The sequence below is a fragment of the Chrysochloris asiatica genome, unplaced genomic scaffold (assembly GCF_000296735.1).
Source record: "Chrysochloris asiatica unplaced genomic scaffold, ChrAsi1.0 scaffold00100, whole genome shotgun sequence".
Taxonomy (NCBI): Eukaryota; Metazoa; Chordata; class Mammalia; order Afrosoricida; family Chrysochloridae; genus Chrysochloris; species Chrysochloris asiatica.
In genome coordinates, this window is record NW_006408618.1 from 8,111,404 (window position 1) to 8,131,563 (window position 20,160).

The 20,160-nt window shown below is 40.9% G+C and overlaps 2 protein-coding genes across 3 annotated transcripts in view; one reads left to right on the forward strand and one right to left on the reverse strand.

The window, feature by feature from the left end:
* ASTN1 (astrotactin 1) overlaps positions 1-20,160 on the reverse strand; it is a 531,426-nt gene that overhangs the window by 387,091 nt on the left and 124,175 nt on the right. The gene's annotated exons all lie outside the window — the stretch shown is intronic.
* LOC102814987 (protein BEX4-like) lies at positions 11,464-11,744 on the forward strand. The gene is made up of 2 exons (XM_006867094.1): positions 11,464-11,546; positions 11,588-11,744. The coding sequence occupies exons 1-2, from the start codon at positions 11,464-11,466 to the stop codon at positions 11,742-11,744; spliced, it is 240 nt and encodes a 79-aa protein (XP_006867156.1).

A 20,160-nucleotide genomic window follows, 5' to 3' on the forward strand; every position in this document is an offset into this window, starting at 1 on the left:
TTTTCTATCTCCTTCTACATTAAAATAAAAAAAAAAAAAAAAAAAGGAAGCTGTACTTTGCTATAAAAAAAAAAAAGCCTTAGGCAACTAAATATCATTCATTAAAACATTTAAGACAAGTGACAGCTCCTGGTAATATATTTCCAGAACAGAACAAGCAGGATAAAGATAGCTTAGAAACCGCATACACATAGATTCTTCCACTGATACCCCAATCCCCTGCTGGCCAATTTTTAAAAGTAGGCTTTTATTGTACCATAAAAATGAACAAGCTGAGGCTTTGACATCCAGAGAAAGGTAGGCCCCTCCATGGAAAATGCCTTGCCTTCAGGAGCCCAGGATGAGAGAAAATCATTACCACCGGGTTGCGAACCTTAAGGTCAGCGGTTCGAAACTACCAGCCGCTCCGCGGGAGAAAGATGAGGCTTTCTACTCCCGTAAGGATTTACACCCTTGGAAACCCTGTACAGGGTCGCTATGGGTCGGAACCGACTCGATGGCACTTAACAACAACAACAAAGGGTAACTAAGTGTTGTGACAGAACTTGGGTACTGAAATTCCATTTCTGAGACGCACATAAACTACAGCTTGAGGAGATGATTCTATATCTAAGTTGATTCATACTGATGCAAACTTGTCCTTGGGGTCCTTTCCCAATAGTACCTCTAATATGACCTTGTCCTTTAAAACTTGAAGACCTACATTTGGAAAACTATTTGACAGTATCTATGAAAGCTAAACATTTGCACTTAGCATAACCCAGAAGGAGTGCCTGCATGATACAAATGATTAATATGCTCAGCTGCTAACCAAAAGGATGGAGGTTCGACTCTACCCACAGATGACTTAGAAGAATGGCTTAATGATCTACTTCTGAAAAATCAGTCACTGAAAGTCCTATGGGGGAATAGGGACATAGTTCTGATCAGACACACATGGGGTTGTGTGTGTGTTTTTAACCCAAACATTCTACTCATAGGTATATATCTAACTAAAATGATGCATATAAATGAGTCAAAAGTTACGCACAGGAATTTTCACAGCAGCCCTATTCAAAATAGCCCCAAACTGGAAACTACACTGTGGTATATTCTCACAGTAGAACACTACTTCATAGTAAGAATGAAAGAACTCCAGATACTTTCAATAACATGAAAAGTTTTCATAAAAGCAGTGATGAAAAAAGAAGCCACACACAAAAAAAGTAAGCACTTTATATCAAATTAAAATAACAATCAAATTCATCCATGGTGTTACAAGTCAAGCTGTGGTTCCACTGGGCAGATAGTACGGTGTTTGGTGAGCAGAAGAGGCCCAATGAAGATTTTGGAGTCGGGGAGAAAGGTGAAGCTGGTGCTGTTTTGTTTCATGATCAGCGTTCTGGGTTCCACCAGATGGTTAATTTGTTACAAGTCATTCACCTATATACTTATGCTTTGAAAGTTTATCTGGAGTTTTCTTTTATATGTCATGTAAGAAATATGTATCCATGTATATTTCTTACCATGGAAACATGGTAGGGAGATTGATAAATGAGTCAGAGATAGCCTGTCAATAAAGTAAGGATGGTTGTACCCATGCTGCCTTTCCCTACTTGCCCTAAGCTTCTCTCATCAGTGCTTATGAAACTGGTCATCCATCAGTCTACAAATGAGAAACACAAATGTGTAAGTGTCATATTCTTATGCAGGAACCAAGGCACTGACTTCTTTTTGCCCTAAGGCAACATTGGGTCTCAGTTTTCATGTACTAAAAATGGACCTATTAGGATAATGAGTGGATTCACGTCTGTCATTTTCAAATTGACTGCTGGCAGCCTGCAGTCTCTGGGATAGGTCCCAGTAATTACAAAGAGAAATCAGACACATTCAGGGAACATACATCAATTTGAGACATGGACTAATTGGGCATTTGTCCTCTGTGCTCCATCTGTAAGATCTATTGAAGGAACACAGAAATCCGTACTTGAGTTTTAAAAAGGGTGGAAGGAAGGGGAATGAACTTTTAACAGGGCCTCCTGGGTGGTGCAAATGGTTAAACTCTTGGCAGCTAACCAAAAGGTTGGGGGGGGGGGGTAGGGTTTGCCCAGAGGTTCCTAGGAAGAAAGGCCTGGTGATCTACTTCAGAAAGGTCACAATCATTGAAAACCATGTGGAGCACAATTCTACTCTGCAAAGCATGGGTACCATCAGTTTGAATTAACTTGATAGCCACTGGTTTGGTTTTAGTTTTTCTTATGGATCAATACAGTGTTAAATACTTCTTTAATCCTTGGAGCAGCTTTCAAAGGTAGGGCCTTATTTTATAGAGAAGGAAACAATCTCTGAAAAAGAAATAAAGTTATGCAATTTATACTACTAGTAAGTAAAAGAACTGACTTAATTCAAATTCAGGGCCTTCTGATTCATCACATGCCTTCCTACAGACGTCAATGGTTCTTTGCCAAAATGTCTGCATGCCCCAGAAATATCTGCGGAGTTCCTTTCAACCCCATCTCAATTGTCTCTTGGTATTGGGGGGTAGTCCAACTGCAAGGAAAGATGCAACCAGCTTCTTGTCTGAAACAAAGGCTTAAGTAGCTGGGGTAGTGAGGGTAAAAGATTACAAACATGGCCATTACTGGGTCAGGCCATTATTTCAATCTAGCCCAATATTCTTCTCTAAGTAATGATGACCTAGGAGTGGTCTATGGGAGACCTTCCAAAGCAGGCTAAAGGCTCACCTTCAATTTGTCTAATTTCTTTTAGACCCAAAAGAGAATTATTCTTAGCACTATATAACTGGCTAACATCCAAAGGGGAGAGGGGAAATAATGACAACACAAAAGACTTCAGACGAACCACAAACCAGACACATTGCTTTGAGTTATCAGAACTCAAACTGGGAGCAGGCCTCCCAAAAATGTATTCACTGACAACGGTCACTGTTACGGCCTGGAATATACTTCTGATTCTCCATACCTCAGTTTCCCTACACTGCAGAAGGATGATAATAAGTCCTACCTTCCCTTAAGTGTTAGAATAATTATCTAATGTCTGCAGAAAGCTTTGATGATTAAAAAGCAAGGGCTAAGTACTGCATGGTCATTAGTACAGGAAGCCCTGAGCAATGCAGATTGATTTTTGTCTTACATAGAACTCACACGGTCAAAGCGCCCAACAGTGAAGGTTTGAGAATAACTTCCTAACAAATAATAAGATGCTAAGGTAGCGTAGTGGTTACGAATCGGGCTGCGAACCTTAAGGTCAGCAGTTTGAAATTACCAGCTGTTCTGTGGGAGAAAGATGAGGCTTTCTGCTTCTATAAAGGTTTACAGCTCCAGACACCCCGTACAGGGTCACTATGGGTTGGAATCGACTTGACAGCACTTAACAACAACAACAAGAATAGATGGCGTGGATTATATTAGAAAATAGAATGGACCAAGAACCCAGGAAAACAAAAGTGAAAATGAAACTTGGAGGCTGGAAGAGATCTATGGTAAGTCTGGTCCTTGAATACAAAATGACAGGGCGGACATTTGTCCCCTTGACTCTTCTCTGGCACAGACAGACATTGGGTGAATGAATTAAAATCACACTAAAAAGGCTAATCAGAAAAATTCAAATACCCTGAACTCAATCTGGCTTTAAACTCAGGAACAGAGAAGGGGATATACACTGAGCTACAGAAAGGGCAGTAAAGACTCAATGGGTATGCAAAATAGCCAAAGAATAAATAAATCAAACTTAGTAGCTGTTGCATGAGTGGGTGGTCTCTCTAAGGCTTCCATCTGGTAGCAAGTACAAGTGCCAAATAAGGCCCTTCCAGATACTGGATTAGATCGTTTTGCATGTTTGTTATACAGTCATCATACTGGGCACTGAGTAGTGGGTATTATCATGTTTAAATGCATGAAGGTCAAAGCGACAAAGTAATTTGCCTAAATAATAGGTCCTGCTCAACCATATAGGTAGAGGCGACACAAGAACTCGTGCTGATTAACTGGACCCTACGAGGGAAACTCTCAAGGAGATGGACTGACAGGACAATGGACTCAAACGTATCAGCGTTCATGAAGGTGGCAAAGGATGGGGCAAAGTTGTGTTGTGTTACACATGAGTCAGAGTCAACTTGATAGCAACTTACAACAGAACAACACTGTATCTATCACAATCATTTAGGGTGTACCAGCTCTGAGCAGATTCTAAGGTCAACTTAGTAAACAATCCATACCTTTGTATGTAAACATACCTTTGTATGTAAACAATCCATAGCTTTGGAGCTAAAGAGTACAGCATGGAGTGTGGTAAATCATCCCACAAGCATCCAGACTTGTGATAAGACATGGATGATGGAAAAACAACAACAACAACAAACAGGACTCACTCCCTGGCCTTGGCAATGCCCAGTGGCATCCAAACACATATGAAGTGGTAGCCATGCTGCACAAGCTCCCCATTAATGGCTCAGCCACCATTAAAGAGACACATGAACAACCACAGAAGGTATGTTGTTAAATACTGTCAAGTTAGTTCCAACTCAGAGAAGCTCCGTATGGGGTTTCCAAGGAGTGGCTGGTGGGTTTGAACCACCCTGCCCCCCTTGTGGTTAGCAGCCAGGACTTATCCTACAGCAACACACCAGGACTCCCAGAGGGCTCGCACCCCCCTTGAAAGCCATTCTCAAGGAGCCCCTCAGCAGAAGTAGGTTCTTTAATGTGAGTTTTGACAGTTCTTTATTAATCTCCTGAGGAGAATGGCTGAAAAACTGCTGTGCATTCCTCTACTTTTAATTACAGTCCTATGGAAGGCTTGACTTTTTTTTTTTCTTTTTTTTTTTTTCCAACCAAACTAGTAAAATTACTGCAGAGGGAAAAAAAAAAAAAATCCTAATAATTTATTCATAACGCTATTAAGACAAAATCATGTTTTACTGGGCCATGCGTGTTTATGTTGTGACGCCGAAGTCAATAGGGGGGAGCTTTAGTAATATATAATATCTATTAATATTCCCCACATATGTTCAGCAAAACAAACAGTGTCTCAGCATCCATAAATGATTTCAATAATTAAAAAGGAGGCTCTTCCCAGTTTAACTCTTTCCTGACAGCCATAGACAGTTACACAGCCTTTCACTCCCAGCTAAAACAAATGCACTTTACAGGGAAAGTCATAGTGTGCAATGAATGTTCTCTGGGAAGAGGTTCTTGTCCCAGTGCTGATACGAACTGAAAGTGACCTTGAGATCTTGGCCCTTCTTTCTTTATCTGTAAGATAAAAAGATTGAGCTGAGGTGCTGCTGGCCTCACCCCAGCTTTACAACTGTGAAAGGGTCCTCCTCTTGGCCTTGTCTTTATCTCTTCTTTATCACCACTGTCTTTTAGTAAGTATTATTTTGGAATGACTTGCTTTTTTTTTTCCTTCTTCACAATTGGGCATTTCTTTCTGACTGCTTAGCTTGGCTGTCAGAGTGAACAGATAGAATGGGCACTCCCTACCCATGGAGTCAAGCGATGAGTCTCTTTCTGATTTGCTGTTTGCCCTTGAACAGTGAATCACTCAGGAATTCTGGGTCCATCATCTCCTCATTGATGGGGGATTATGTTACAACACTCAGCTACCACAAAAGAGTGAGAGAGGATTAAATAATATACTTGTTTGGGATTTAGCCAATACTTGATGTTACCCTGGATACTCCGAAATAATTACCTTTTGTGTCTCACAGAACTTACCTGAAATACTTTCCAGATTCAAGGGCTCATGGTTCCTTAAGAAGGTTTAGTTTCATTTCATTCCCCAAGGAGAACTGTACCAGAAACTTAGAGCTTTGATAAATCACTGAAAGCAGAGATTTCCTCCACTTTAACAATGTCTTGTTGCATTGCTCAGAGCCACTAAAGAATCATGACCACTGTGTTGTATGGTCCCAAGAATTTATTTGCATATTTCTTTCTAGACAGATGGTTACTATGCTATCGATTTAAAGAGAATAAGGTCTTGCAAGTCCTATAGGTATTTCCTTAGTAATAGAGAATTTACCCTGCTGATAAGGAACGCATCCATCCATCTCCTTGTATATTATTTTATCACCAAACTAAAGAGACAACATGGCTTCATGGTGAGAAGTCACATTTAAATAGGAAATCGACCTTGAGAAGATGATAATAGTAATTATTGCTAGCATTGATTGAGAAATTGGTATATTCCAGTCATTACCCTCAGTAATTTTCATTTTTCAACACCTACATTCCTCAAGCCATCCCTATGAGGTTGTTGCTATTTTCATGTGCATTTCACTCTATCAAGAGACTACTGCTCAAAAAGGTTAATAGCTGCATAATGCCTTACTTACAGGAATTGGTTCACACTGGATTTGAACCCAGGCAATCTCAATTAGAGTCTATATTCTTAATCATTATGCTTCTTTTTAGAGTTAGATAATGATCTGAAAGGATATGTGTAGAGAACTGACCACATTGTAAGCACTGTATACTGTTATTGCTCCTTTAAAAAATAAAAGCTTCCTTTTCTAGTTGATTACTACACAAATCCATCCCCAATTTTCTCTTGTCTTTCTTAGCTTCCCATAGTTTCCGCTCCACTTACATTTACCATAGTGCCCAGTACCATTCAAAATGATTCCAGATTTAGCTCCCTGGTTTTCAATGTTTTCTTACGCTTACTCTCTGATAGCGTAATGGTTACAAATCGGGCTGCGAACCACAAGGTCAGCAGTTTGAAACTACCAGCTGTTCCGCGGGAGAAAAATGAGGCTTTCGGCTCCTGTAAAGATTTACAGCCTCGGAAACCCTGTTCAGGTTCGCTATGAGTTGGAACCGACTCCATGTCACATAACAACAACAACAACAACCCTCTGATAAAAATTTAAGAGAAGCAAGTCCCTCTCTTTTCTCCTCTATACTTTTCCAAGATTTGTAGGAATTGGTGTGGCGCTGCGGGTTAATGCATTGGAGCAAGGTCAGTTTGAGCCACAAGGTCGGCAGTTCAAATGCACCAACCACTCCTGGGAAACCCTATACAGGGTCACTATGAGTTGGAACTGAATCAACGGCACTCAACAACCACAAGCCTCTGACAAACTGTTCGTCTATTTTACAAGTGCTATTTGTAAGTCTTAATGGAACCCCAGTGAACAACAGAGCCAAGAATAAATTGGTGGTGGTGATTATGTGCTGTGGAGTCGGTTCCGACTCACAGTTACCCTGCATAGGATTTCCAAGGCTGTAAATCATTATGGGAGCAGAAAGTCTTATCTTTCTCCCACGGAACAACTGGTAGTTTTGAACTATTGACCTTAAGGCTAGCAGCCTGACTCATAACCACTATGCTAAAATTGCTTTAACATTGCTCTATTAAAGGGATGCTTATTCAATGATTACAGACTACCCATTTCTAGCAAAGTGATGACACCCCAGTCACCAAAACATCATCAGTTTTTTGGCTCAGGTAAGCATTATGATGAAAGGTGTTCGAACAAATGCCAGCAATAGTGGGGAAGATAGCAGCAGGACAGAAGACACTGCTCCCAGAGATAGCCAGGGTAATTTGCTTACTTCGTTTCCTCCAAAGCCCATGAAGAAGAGAAGAATGAAATCCCAAACAGACAACAGAAATTTTTGAGACTTGCAACAGTCCGTGGTATACCTGAATTCTGGGAGCATGTGTCAGACCCAAGACATAATTAAGTAGCAGATGGCAGGTCAAGCAGCAGAAAAGTACCTCCCAGTACCTCATCTTACTAATTCGAAGCAGCTGGCCACTTATCTAATGACCATTTTCAAGTTATATAGGGGTCTTGCTCCTCAAAGTCTGGTCCTTGGACCAGTAGTATGGCCAACACTTGGAACATGTCTGAAATGAACATCTCAGGCTCCACTCCAAACCCACTGAATCAGACACTGGATTGAACAGAACATCACAGACTTAGAGAGTTCATAGCTCAGGTTAAGACTAGGAGAAGCCTTGGTCTCACTATAAATTAGACTCTCTTTTGAAAACCAAGAAAATAAATAAGCACATATAATAATAAAACATACAATAAAGACAGGGAGAAAATGAAAACTCTTCTCAGGACGAATTTAGTGACATCAAAGAAGAAGACAAGAAACAAACTCAATAGAGGTATATTATCTGTTGTACTAGATCCACTCCGTCCTATCTTCACCTTGTTCTGGGCCCAGGGAGGCCAGACTGGATGGGATTCTTCTTGCCTGGCCCCTTAGCATATGGTTTCTGCTTGTACCCTAGGAAAGCGAAGGGTAAAGAAGAATGATATTCCCTGTGGGCTGGCCCTGACCTGGTTGTGTCTCTCTGCGAACAGCCCTCATATCTCTGCGTTCAAGGAACTGCAGTCTTGTCTTCCTCTTTAGGTATAAGGCTGGCTGCAGCACCTTGCTGTTATTAATTCCCATTTACTGTACTTAGCACTCCTGGAGTGGCACTGCTGGACCACAAGGTCGGTTTGAACTGCAAGGTCTGAGGTTCAAACTCACCAGCCACCCCTCAGAAACCCTATACAGTGTCACTATGAGTCAGGACCTACTCAAAAGCACCTAACAACAAAGGCAACAACACTGCACTCAGGGGAGGATTACTTCATAAACTATATAAGCATGGGCTTACTTAAGCTTTCTTACTAATCTGTAGTGAGCAGTTCCACATGCATGTGAAACTATTCACAGCTGATTAATAAACAATCACAAGTAAGTCCATGCTTATCATGCTTACTAGGCACTATGTCCTTGTCAGGAATTGTAACTTGGAAAAGAGTCTTTAATTCTATAGGATGGTGCTGTGGGTTTGGGAGGGAGACAGAATCTTTGATGTGGTAAGAAAAAAAAAAGGTGAAAATGTTGACTACAGATTAGGAATTAATCACAAGTAACCACTACCGACCTTGCCTATTGGATAATCTATACTACCCCTTCTTCCACCTATTTAATAATCCATCAATAAACTTTCTTTATAGTACTCAATTAGAGTGCACAGTCTGTTTTCTGCTGTAACCCTGACTGATGGCTCAAAGGCAACCTGTTGGTTCAAATAAAGAAGGAAAAAAAAAAACAACAACAAAACCCATCATAAGGGAAGAGACATAATGAACACATCCATAGGTCTTGGAGTTGCAAACAATTGTACTAAGGGCTGATGCTCTTTCAAAGTAGATGATTGTTGTTGTTATTAATTGCCATCAAATCGATTCTGACCAATTGTGATCCTGTATAGGGTGTCCAAGGAGAAGCTGGTAAGGAAATAGGCTCTGAACAAGCTTAAGAATAAGCTCTCCATTCATCTGTTATGGAATTCTAATGCTCAAAATGGGGATTCTATTGCATTTCAACACAGATAGTTCATTTATCACATGTAGACTATCTGTACCTTCTAAAACCAACATTACTTGCTTCCATGAAACAGCTTTAGAATATAAGAAACCTCCTGAAGATGTTTCCCCTCTTTCTCTCCTGTCTAATATGCAAAGTTGGTCACTGGTTTTCCTGCAGGACTCAACCTTTCACAATCATCAACTTGTTCAATGTCTTCATTTCTTTTCATAGCATGAAGTTGATTTTCCAGAAGCTTCCACAATTAGATCTGATTAAATTTCTTTTGACTCCTATTGCTTATCACTGGTTTTAGAGTTTCCGTTTTACTTCCTAGTTTGGGGAGTAGTGCCTGGGGTCTTAAAAGCATGCAAGTGGCCACTGGAGATATACCAATGGGTCTCTATTCACCTGAAATAGCAGAGGGAGGAGACTCGGGAATCAGAGAAGGAAATGAACTGCAGGTTTAATTGCTTCCGCAAACTACTACTTCCATTATTATCAGACCAGAAGAAGTGGAAGGAACCTGGCTACCATTATTGAACAATTTGATAAGAAGCTAACAGATGGAACTTGATCAAGAGGAAAGCATGGAACAGAGCTTCAAATTCATATGAAAACTACACTTACTGGATCCATTGAGCCTGGGAAATCTTCCAAATCTAATGCCTAGAAATAGTCTTTAAACTTTGAACTGAAGCTATCCCATGAAACCATTGTTAAATTAAACAATGATTTTACCTAATTAATAAAGAACATTTGCTATTTACCTAATTAATAAAGAACATTGAATACTGTGCTCTTATAAAGATACAACCTTGCTTGCTGAAAGTAAAGAGGACTTAAAATATTTATTAATGAAGATCAAAGACCACAATCTTCAGTATGGATTGCATCTCAATGTAAAGAAAACAAAATTCCTCACCACTGGACCAATGAACAACATTTTTATCAATGGAGAAAAGATTGAAGTTGTCAAGGATTTCATTCTTCTTGGATCAACTATCAACACTCATGGAAATAGCAGTCAAGAAATCAAACAACGTATTGCATTAGGCAAATCTGCTGCACAAGACCTTTTTAAAGTGTTGAAGAGCAAAGATGTCAGCTTGAGGACTAAGATGCACCTGACCCAAACCTTGGTATTTTCAATAACCTCATATGCATGCAAAAGCTGGACAATAAATATGGAAGACCGTAGAAGAATTGATGCTTTTAAGTTACGGTGTTAGAGGAGAATAATGAAAGTGCCAATGGGCTGCCAAAAGAACCAACAGATCTGTGTTGGATGAAGTGCAGCCAGAGTGCTCCCTGGAGGCAAGGATGGCCAAACTTCATCTCTCATACTTCAGACACCTTGTCAGAAGGGAGCAGTCTCTGGAGAAGGATATCATGTTTGGTAAGGTGGAGCGTCCAGGGAAAGGGGGGGGTCCCCAGTGAGATGGATTAGCAAAGTGGCAGGCAGCATCAATGGGCTCAAGTGTGGCAACAATAGTGAGGTTGGCCCAGGATCAGGCAGTATTTCATTCTGCTGTGCATAAGGTCGCTATGAGTTGGTACCGACTCGATGGCACCTAACAACAACAACAACTAAAGACCTTCTATATAAAAGTAAACTGACAGCAGTTCACCTAAAGCATAGACGAGAACTTTAAGGAGCAGAGCATCTAAATTAAAGGCAGTAAGAAATATTGGCAGAGGCAGTGAGAAAGGTGGCTAAATGTCACTAAACAGTTCATGGAGCAATTGTGAATGGATCTGTTTGTGTATACTGCCACCACAAATATATAAATTTAAAAAATCTTTGATTCCCTAATATCACCAAATGGCAAATGTGCACACCACTGACCTGTCTACAAAACAAAGCATGGAACTAGAGAGCAGCCCTGGTGTGTCCCTTCTCTGTACTGTTCCCAGAGGCCCTGAGGCTGTGCGGGCTAGGGACAGCCCAGGGACCTGGGAGGCTGAGGCAGAGCAGGTCTCAGAGTCCAGAGCGTGCACTTGGGGGTAAGGATCCAGAGAAGGAAGAGGAGACTGCCTGGATAGGCCCAGGAGTCATGGCCTCCAAAGTAGGACAATCAGGAAGAAATCTCAATGTGGAAATGTCCTCCAAGAAAATCAAGGAGAGGAGCAGGTCCCCATGAAGAATGAAGAGGAAGGTCACACTTTGAGAGGAGGTGAAAGCCGGCAGCCTGAAGGAAATGTTAGACAGGAACTTGTTTGGTGACTTGCCCATAATTTCCGATGGGGTATATATCTAATAGGCATTTTGGCCACAGTGAAGTGAGAGATGATGTACAAAGGCTCACAAAGCAGATGATGGAAGTCAGGAGAAAGATTAAGGAGTGTCAGATGAAGCGCTATATGTGCTCTCAAATTCCTGAACCAGACAATCATGATGACTTTTGCCTTATACCTTGAATACTATGATTTTCCCTCAAGTTAATAACGTGGCTTCTGCCTTACAACTTGTGTTGCTGTGGTTCAGTTTTGCTGTCAACTTTTTGGTGTTTCCATTTACCAGTTTCAAATTAAATACTGTTTTGTGTCAAGTTTCAAATTAAATAATCATTTTGTGTTGGTCTAAAAAACAACAACAACAAAAAAAAAAAGCATGGAACTAACAGGGGAAGTGTAGTGCACACCACTTCAGAGGGGTCACCTCAACAAGTTCAAAAGACCAGATCTGTCAGGCAAAAGATGCATCCCTGCCACTCTCTGCTCCAACCACGTCAAAGTGTTATTTACTGTAACATCCACAATCCTATCTCCAATGACCTCTTAGCTAACTCTACATTACCCAGCTTTTAAGACCCTTAGTAGGCCCCATCTTTATTAGGTTCTCCTTTACACCTCTAAAACATACAGCTGTCCCTTCCCCAATTATTTTGGAACTTCCTTGCTTCTAAGTTAGGGCCCAAAGAATCTCCTGTAAACAGAATACATGTACAAACACATATAGATGTACTATTGTTGTTGTAGTTAAGTGCCATTGAGTCGGTCCAACCCATAGCGACCTTGTGTAGGGTTTCTAAGGCGCACCTGGTGAGCTTGAACCACCAACCTTGCAGTTCAAACCAACTTTGCAGTCCTGCGCATTAACTCACAGCGCCACACCAGGACTCCATAGATGTACTATACAGGGCAGGAAAATTCAAGCATAATTTTAGGTTCCTGGTTTGTCAGCCTATGATTTATTGAGGTAGGAAAAAGAGAACGAAGAGGTTTGAAAGATAAAGGAAGAAATACTGAATCCAGTTTGAGGCATGTTAAATTGCTGAGCCAATGAGATATACAAATGTTCGTATTCAACACACATACATGTGGCTCTGTTTGTGTATACTGCCACCCAAAATACATAAATCAAAAAAAATATCTTTGACTCCCTTATATTACCAAATGCCAAATGAACACAAGAAAACATTTAGATTGGAGGCATAGCTATTGTAGTTGTAAATATTTAGGTGGCAATGGAAACCAAGAGTGGATAAGATCACCAAGAAAAAGCAGGACTGGTACAGCACAAACAGGACCAAGGGCCAAGTCTTGATTTTGTGGTTAGCTAGAGGAGGATGAGTTGAAAAAGGAGACAGAAGCATCATGCAGACAAATAGAAGGAATTTCAACAGAGTTGGGGGATGCGTGTGGATATGTGATGCTACAGGACACTTAAAACAGAGGAACTGAGATTTTCACACATACTTGTATTTCAGATCTCCTGGGTTTGGCAAAACTTGGATTGAAAATCAAAATAATTGAAAGTTATTACATTTAAAGTCTTGGTTTATCAAACATGGTATATCAAAATTAAAGAATCTGCTTGAAATGTGCAGGAAATATGAAGTACACCTAGAAACTCATTTTTTAAGAAATAGTTGTGGTTGGTAAGTACTGTTGAGTCAGTTGCAACTCATAGGGTTTCCGAGGAGTGGCTAATGGGTTTGAATTGCCAACCTTGAGGTTGCCAGTCCAGTGCTTAACCTACAACACTACACCAGTACTATAAATATTTACCAGGAAGTAGTCCATAAAATCACAAATGTTACATCTATGACAAACTGTATGAAGATGTTTAAGATCCACCTGATAGTGTTTTCAAAGCTGTCTTATAGGAGAGAAATTATACACACATTCACACATTACACAGCCATCTCCAGGGAAAGACAACTTCACTGCATAGAATCTGGGACTACTCTGCTATGGCAGCTTTCGACACGCGCTATTGTTATTGTTGTTAAGTGCCGTCGAGTGGATTCCAATCCATAGAGACCCTGTCTGTATAGGGTTTCCAAGGCACAGCTGGCGAATTTGATTTGCCGACCTTGCAGTTCAAACGGCTTTGCAGCCTGGCGCATTAACCCATAGCACCACACCATAAAAATAATTATTGAATAAGAAATATTGGCTTTAGGTTAGATTTAAAGAAGAGTTCTTTGTGATGGAAAATTGTTACACACTGGAATGATGATTGGAATCAAAAGACCATAGAATATCCTCATCTAATACTCTTTAAAAGCAAAAATGGGTTCTTATCCGTCTGGAACTATCTAAGTGTAGGCATACCTCAAGGTAAAGCAGACGGACTTAGAGATCTCTCATGCGTCCTTTCTTTTCAAAATATCATGATTCTCTTCACTGTTCTACTGTTTTTCATAGAAGAGGCTTTCATGTTTCCAATATCCAGTCCACTAGGATAGATTGCCTCGCCAAGTTTCTCAGACTCACTGATTTTTCCACTTCCATGGAAAGCTCAGCTGAATGCATCTTTCATCTTTAATTATACTTCGGAATATTTTCCTGTTATAAGAGTACTACTTATTAACATTCACTCTTTGGTTATTTGTCCTCTCTATCCTGTCCCTATTCTGTTTGTCTACCTATAAAATACATTACTGGTTGGTTCTTCCTCACTGAAGTATAGCAATTTGAGAACTCAAAGTTGGTGGGTAAATATGAACTATAAATGACATGTGAAAAAATTATTAACAGGGATTTTACTAGGTCAGAATTTTATTGCTTTTGGCCAAGGGCCATCATGAAACTTATACAGGAAAGATTACATACAAAGAGACCTTTAAAATAAGTTATAAAGATCAAATGAGAACTAAGTTAGAATGAGTCCCTAAGTGTAAAAATAGATAACATTTCAAAGTTAATTTAATAAAACGAGTCATAAGGTCAATACATCATTGCATCATTTTGGCTGCAGCATCTAACACAACATTAGTTCTGATTTTGAAGTACCCAGTGAATAAAAGAAGATAAAAATTTTTGCATGTGTTGACATGCACAGTTTCTTTTCCCAGTGATGTTCTAGTAAAAAATATTCATTTAATTATCTTAAGAAATTGAGTCTTAGTAATTTTTCTGGTACAAAGGGGAAGAGCTAAATATATATGGAGCACTGCCAATGTACTAAGCTCTGTCCTGTTAGCTGTATACAACTTTTCACTTAATACTTACAATGACTCCAGGAGGGAAGGATATATTAGTTCCAATTTCTAGACAAGGAAACAAAGGTTCAAAGAGATGAGACAACCTCTCCCATGTCACACATTAGTAAATGCCGGAGCCAGAGTCTAGACTCAATATTATCTAAGCCTGTGCAGTTACACCATGACCCACTTTGGCGAAGAGGAACTATAGAAGGGCCTTTTCTATCCCAGATTCCCTTCAATATGGGTTCAACTAATCTGGAGTCTTGCCTTTAATTATGAAAGTAGACATGATTTAGAAAAAGACTGCCCAGAAAGCCTGGCTGTGCTTATGAATGGTCACATCTATTAAAAAAAAAGTTCAATTCTATTCAGGCCTTCTATAACTTTTAAACACACTGGTATCAACAAAAGTCAGTTTCTTGGGGACATTGGCAGAGTACTTTATTCAAAGTTCCTTTAACAAGAAGACTTGGTGATTGTTTTGTTATCACCATTACCCCAGTTGCTATTGAGTTAATTCCAACTCTTGGTAATCCCATAAGGCTCAGAGTAGAACTGCACTCCATAAGGTTTCCAATGCCTGATGTTTTTTAGAATAGATCACCAGGCTTTTCTTCTGAGGTACCTCTGGATGGATATGAATCCTGAACTCTCCAGTTGACAGTTAACTGTTAACTTCCAGAGTGCATTAACTGTTTGCACCACCCAGAGACTCCTAACCTTTGCTAAACTTCTCTCCTTGCCAGGCACTTGATAGTCATTTACTCATAGAAATTTCACAATCATTCTGCTATTATAATTTTATAATGGAGAAGTTGAGACTCAGAGAAGTGAGGCTATTTGATAAACTTTTAATAAGTAAGTGAACTAAGATTTGAATCTAAGGCTTGCTTCACAGTAATGCCAAATGAAAAGCAATACTGGGTCATCTACAGCAGTGCTTCTCAGACTCAAATCACCTTGGGATCTTGTGAAAATGCAGGTTCTGATGTAGTAGATCTAGGGAGGACCTGAGATTCTACATTTCTAGCTAGCTTCTAAGTTAGGCCTATGCTGCTGGTTCACAGACCACACTAGAATAGCGAGAATCTAAGGCAGCAATTCTCAGACTTTGCTATACATTAAAATAACAGGAAATGCGGTGGAGGCCAGGGGTTAGGGGTGTCCAGTTGATAACACAGCAGTTAACTATTGGTACCACACAGAAATTGCCTTTCTGATATAGTTGATAAGATATACAGTTGCTGTGGTTAGGTGCCGTCGAGTTGGTTCCAACCCATAGCGACTTTAGGTACCACAGAATGAATCACCACCAGGTCCTGTAACATCTTCACAATTGCTGCTATGCAGTGTTGTCACTGTGCCAGTCTATCTTGCTTGGTGTCTCCCTCTTTTTCACTATCCCTCCACTTTACCAAGCATGATGTCCTTCTCCAGAGACTGACCACTCCTGATAATATGTCCGAAGTATGAGAGGCAAAGTCTGGCCATCTTGGCTTCTTAAGATATACAGTGGCGGCAGATAAACATTTGGTGTGGGGGGTGGGAGATGCCATCTGTGCATCACCCCAAGCCCACATCTCAGCTCTGCAAACATTTACACCACTAGTTGGCAAGGGAAGAACTTTACAGCAAGAATGAGCAGTCCCCTTTTATAAAGTAGAATTTAGGTCTATTTTCTATGATCTTAGAGGCTGCCTCCTTTCAAAAAATGTTTATGATCCCATCCAAAAGGCTCCATCCCAGGGGTTGGTTGCATTTCTTGAGGGGAGAAGACTGGTAATTTGGAGGTGTTTGCTGCAAAGCTCTTTTGAAATTCTTCGCCATGTTCCACCATTCTGCTTTGCATTTCTCTCCTTTACAGCTCACTCCCAGGTTTCAGACAGCTTCCTATCACAGACTAACTGCAAGTGAGTCTCCTCCATTTCTGCAATCATCTTCAAGGCTGGCTTCCATGGAATGTTTTGCTATTTCAGTGGAAGCCAACTTCACAGAAAATTGCTCTGGTTACCCTTGGGGTCATAAAGGTTGTTTGCATAGGCTGCCATAATTGCTTAATTTCAGCAGGGGAAAAAAACAACAACTTATTACCATGTTTTTGCAGCTGACAGTGACTTTCGTGTAGGGAATTGTCCACATCAAAGGGAGAGAGAGTATGTGGATGGCAACACCCCCAGCTGTTTCCAGGACTCTTCCGCTCTGATAGGCCATGCTTCCTGTGTAGTGTCTGCAGAGACCCACTCCCCAGGGAGCAGTTCCTAGAGGGCGCTCTGCATTCAGTCCACGTTCATCAGGGACGAGTGCCTCTCGGGTGACAATCAGACTAGGGACACTGACTCAAAGGCACTTTTCAAATAAAGATGTGGGTAATGAGGTCTGATCTGGGGAAATGGCTTCAAATAAAGCTTTCTGCACTTGATCAATATTGCAACAATGAGTGGATTTTACTCCCTCCCAAACAGGCAGCACTTTTTTCTTCATCTCACATCCCTAATGCCCTTGGGTTTGAGATTTTAGCCTGAGAAGAGAATGGGGGAGAAAAGGAATGTGGTGCAGACATCCCCTAATTCTAACAAGATAGCTGCCTTACCTTTTATCTCCACATCTCACACAGCTTAGACAGTCCCGGGGCAGTCCAGAATCCTTTCCTCTTATCCCTTTTTTGACTCAGTCTGTTATCATGCCTGATGCTCTTCTCATTAATTTTTTTTCCCCTCCACATCATCTCCTGCTCCTCCCTCTGCTCTGACCTCTCTCTCTGATGGCTGATGGTGAAGGTTCTCTTTCATTTCCCCTGGAAGACAATCTTTGTAGAGCTCCCTTTAACTAGCCGAACCATTCTTTTCCAACCCTGAAGAAAGCATTCATGAAAAAGGACACGTAAGCATACACAAGACGGACTTGCCTGAGATCAGGAGCCCTCCCGACTCTCCCATCTTCTCTGCACATGCTCAGCATCTACTCAGTGATAACCTGCAAACTGCCTCCCTTTTTCCCAAAGCATTAGGCTCAGAGCAGCACCAGCATAGTCAATTCACCATAACCCATAACCACGGTACTGGCTGCAAACCAGGGCACAGGCACCTAAAGTCATTACCAGCTTCCGTGGGGCTGAAAAAAGCCTGTCTCACAACAAAGCTAAAAAGAGACCACATCCACTATTACAACATTTAAGAGCCAGTAATAAAAATCTTTACAGCAACTTGGAGCCAGGTCTGGGTGGGAGACACAGGGTGCTGTATATGTCCTGGGCTGACTGTTTCTTCTAGAAAGTATATATGATCATTTAAGCTATTAGAGGAAGTTCCCTTGAACCCTGCCATTTCTTGACCTTGAATTTGTCCTCTTCCTTGTCTTCCTCTACTACCATCTTGTAGCCTTTGGATGTGCCAGCTCCTGAATTAGTCTTGTTTCAATCTTTGATTCTTTTCAACCATCCCCCTTTTCAATGTAACTACTTGGTTTACACTCAGTTCTTTGCTCTCAGTTAGAGTGCACTGGACTCCACTCTAACTAGAAGTTTTCAGGTCCTTTGTAGGTCCAGTCAGTCTTGAGGTTTGCCCCCTAACTCTGTTCTCATCCTTGCTGCAACTTCTCCAGTTTGGGCTATAGGCTTCACCAATAGTCAATTACTAAATGGAGCTCTGGTAATGTAGTGGTTATGAGTTGGGCTGTTAACCTCAAGGTCAGCAGTTCGAAACTACCAGCTGTTCTGTGGGAGCAAGATGAGGCATTCTGCACCCGAAAAGATTTACAGTTTCGGAAACCCTGTGCAGGGTCACTATGAGTTGGAACCGACGCCACCTCCACGGTACTTAACAACAACAACAACAACATTGACTATTAGCCTAGCCCTAACAGGAGTCTGGGTGTGGCACTGTGGGTTACTGCACCAGACTGCAAAGCTGTTTGAACTGCAAGGTCGGTGGTTCAAGTTCACTAGCTGCTCCTCGGAAACCCTATACAGGGTTGCTATGGGTCAGGATAGACTTGACGGCATTTAACGACAACAACAACAGATGATATAGGCAAACCCACCTAACCTGGATAATTAATTAGTGGATGATGAGTGGGTGGGGAGCCTCTCACTGAAACCTATGCGATAATACAAATAGAAAAGAAATTAATCTCTACATTGTTGTTAAGTGCTGTCGAGTTGGTTCCGACTCATACTGATCCTATATAGGATTCCCAAGGAGCAGCTAGTGGGTTTGAACTGCCAATCTTGTGGTTCACAGTCCAGTGCTGATCTTACAGCGCCACACCAGAAGTCCTTCTCTATACAGCAGGGTATAAACTTGATTGACTAGAGATAGTAAAATTAACCATAAATGAGTATATTATTTAGATAAATTGAAAGGATAACGAGCCCAAAAGGATCAGTACAGAGAAATGATGGCTGAAAGAAGATAATATACTGCTACCTTTCTGAGTTAAGTGTCATCCGAGGCAATCATGTTGCCCCCCAGAGCACAGCGGGAGGATAGAATCATGAGGAAGAATGCAGACACCAGCCAGACCACCTGGGTTGGTTGTGCACTTTGCAATTTCTAGCTGAGTAAGCTTGAGCAACTTAATTAACCTTTCTGAGCTTCAGTTTCCTTATCTGTCAAAGGAAGTTACCAATATCTATCATAATGCTGATGGGTTGATCGAAAGAGAATATAATGCCTGATAAGATCCTAGTTAGTGCCTAAGATTTGTTAAATACCTTGGAGTTGGTTCTGACTCATAGTGACCCTGGTAATTTCTTAGTAGGTATTTGTTTGAAAACCTTTGGTTTTTATTGTCAGAGCAAAATCCCGAACCACATGGGCAAAGGATTTTACATGACCCTACGGGCTGGCCTGATTCTTGGCTATGTGTATTGTGGCTCACAGAGAATTTGTATTCTCTAATGAAATGTTTTATTTTGATGTGATTGTAGTTGTTAGAATGAACACAGAGAGATTTAGTGTAACTTTTATCCAGTTCCCTCCAAAGGTAACACTTTGCACAACAAAAGTACAAGATCACAACCAAGATAGTGATACTATCCACTGTCCTTACTCAGATTTCTCCAGTGGTACTTATTCTCATACGAGTGTCAGTGATATTTTATATAGATTCAGTTTTTCACACAGTCTGATTTGGGTGGCCACAACCAAAACGTTTGTTCTTTGCCTTTCTTCTTGCAGTTCTTGGTGATTTTATCAATGATGTGGTCAAGAACTTTTCCTGAGGCAGCTCTTTCTCCTGTATTGCACATGGTTCAAGCACAGCAATACAGCACTTAGTTGGTTAGTAGGAGAAGCAGTGCCAACCACAGAGGAAGAGGAGAAGAGAAATTAGGGTGAAGAGGAAGAAGAGATGGAAGACAGAGAGAAAGAGGAACAGGGGCAGAGGGAGACAGGGAGAGA

Coding starts and splice junctions, on each gene's coding strand:
- LOC102814987 (XM_006867094.1), top strand. CDS start 11,464: ATGAAGAATGAAGAGGAAGGTCACACTTTGAGAGGAGGTGAAAGCCGG. Junction 11,547..11,587: donor GTTAGACAGGAACTTGTTTG/GTGACTTGCCCA, acceptor TATATCTAATAG/GCATTTTGGCCACAGTGAAG.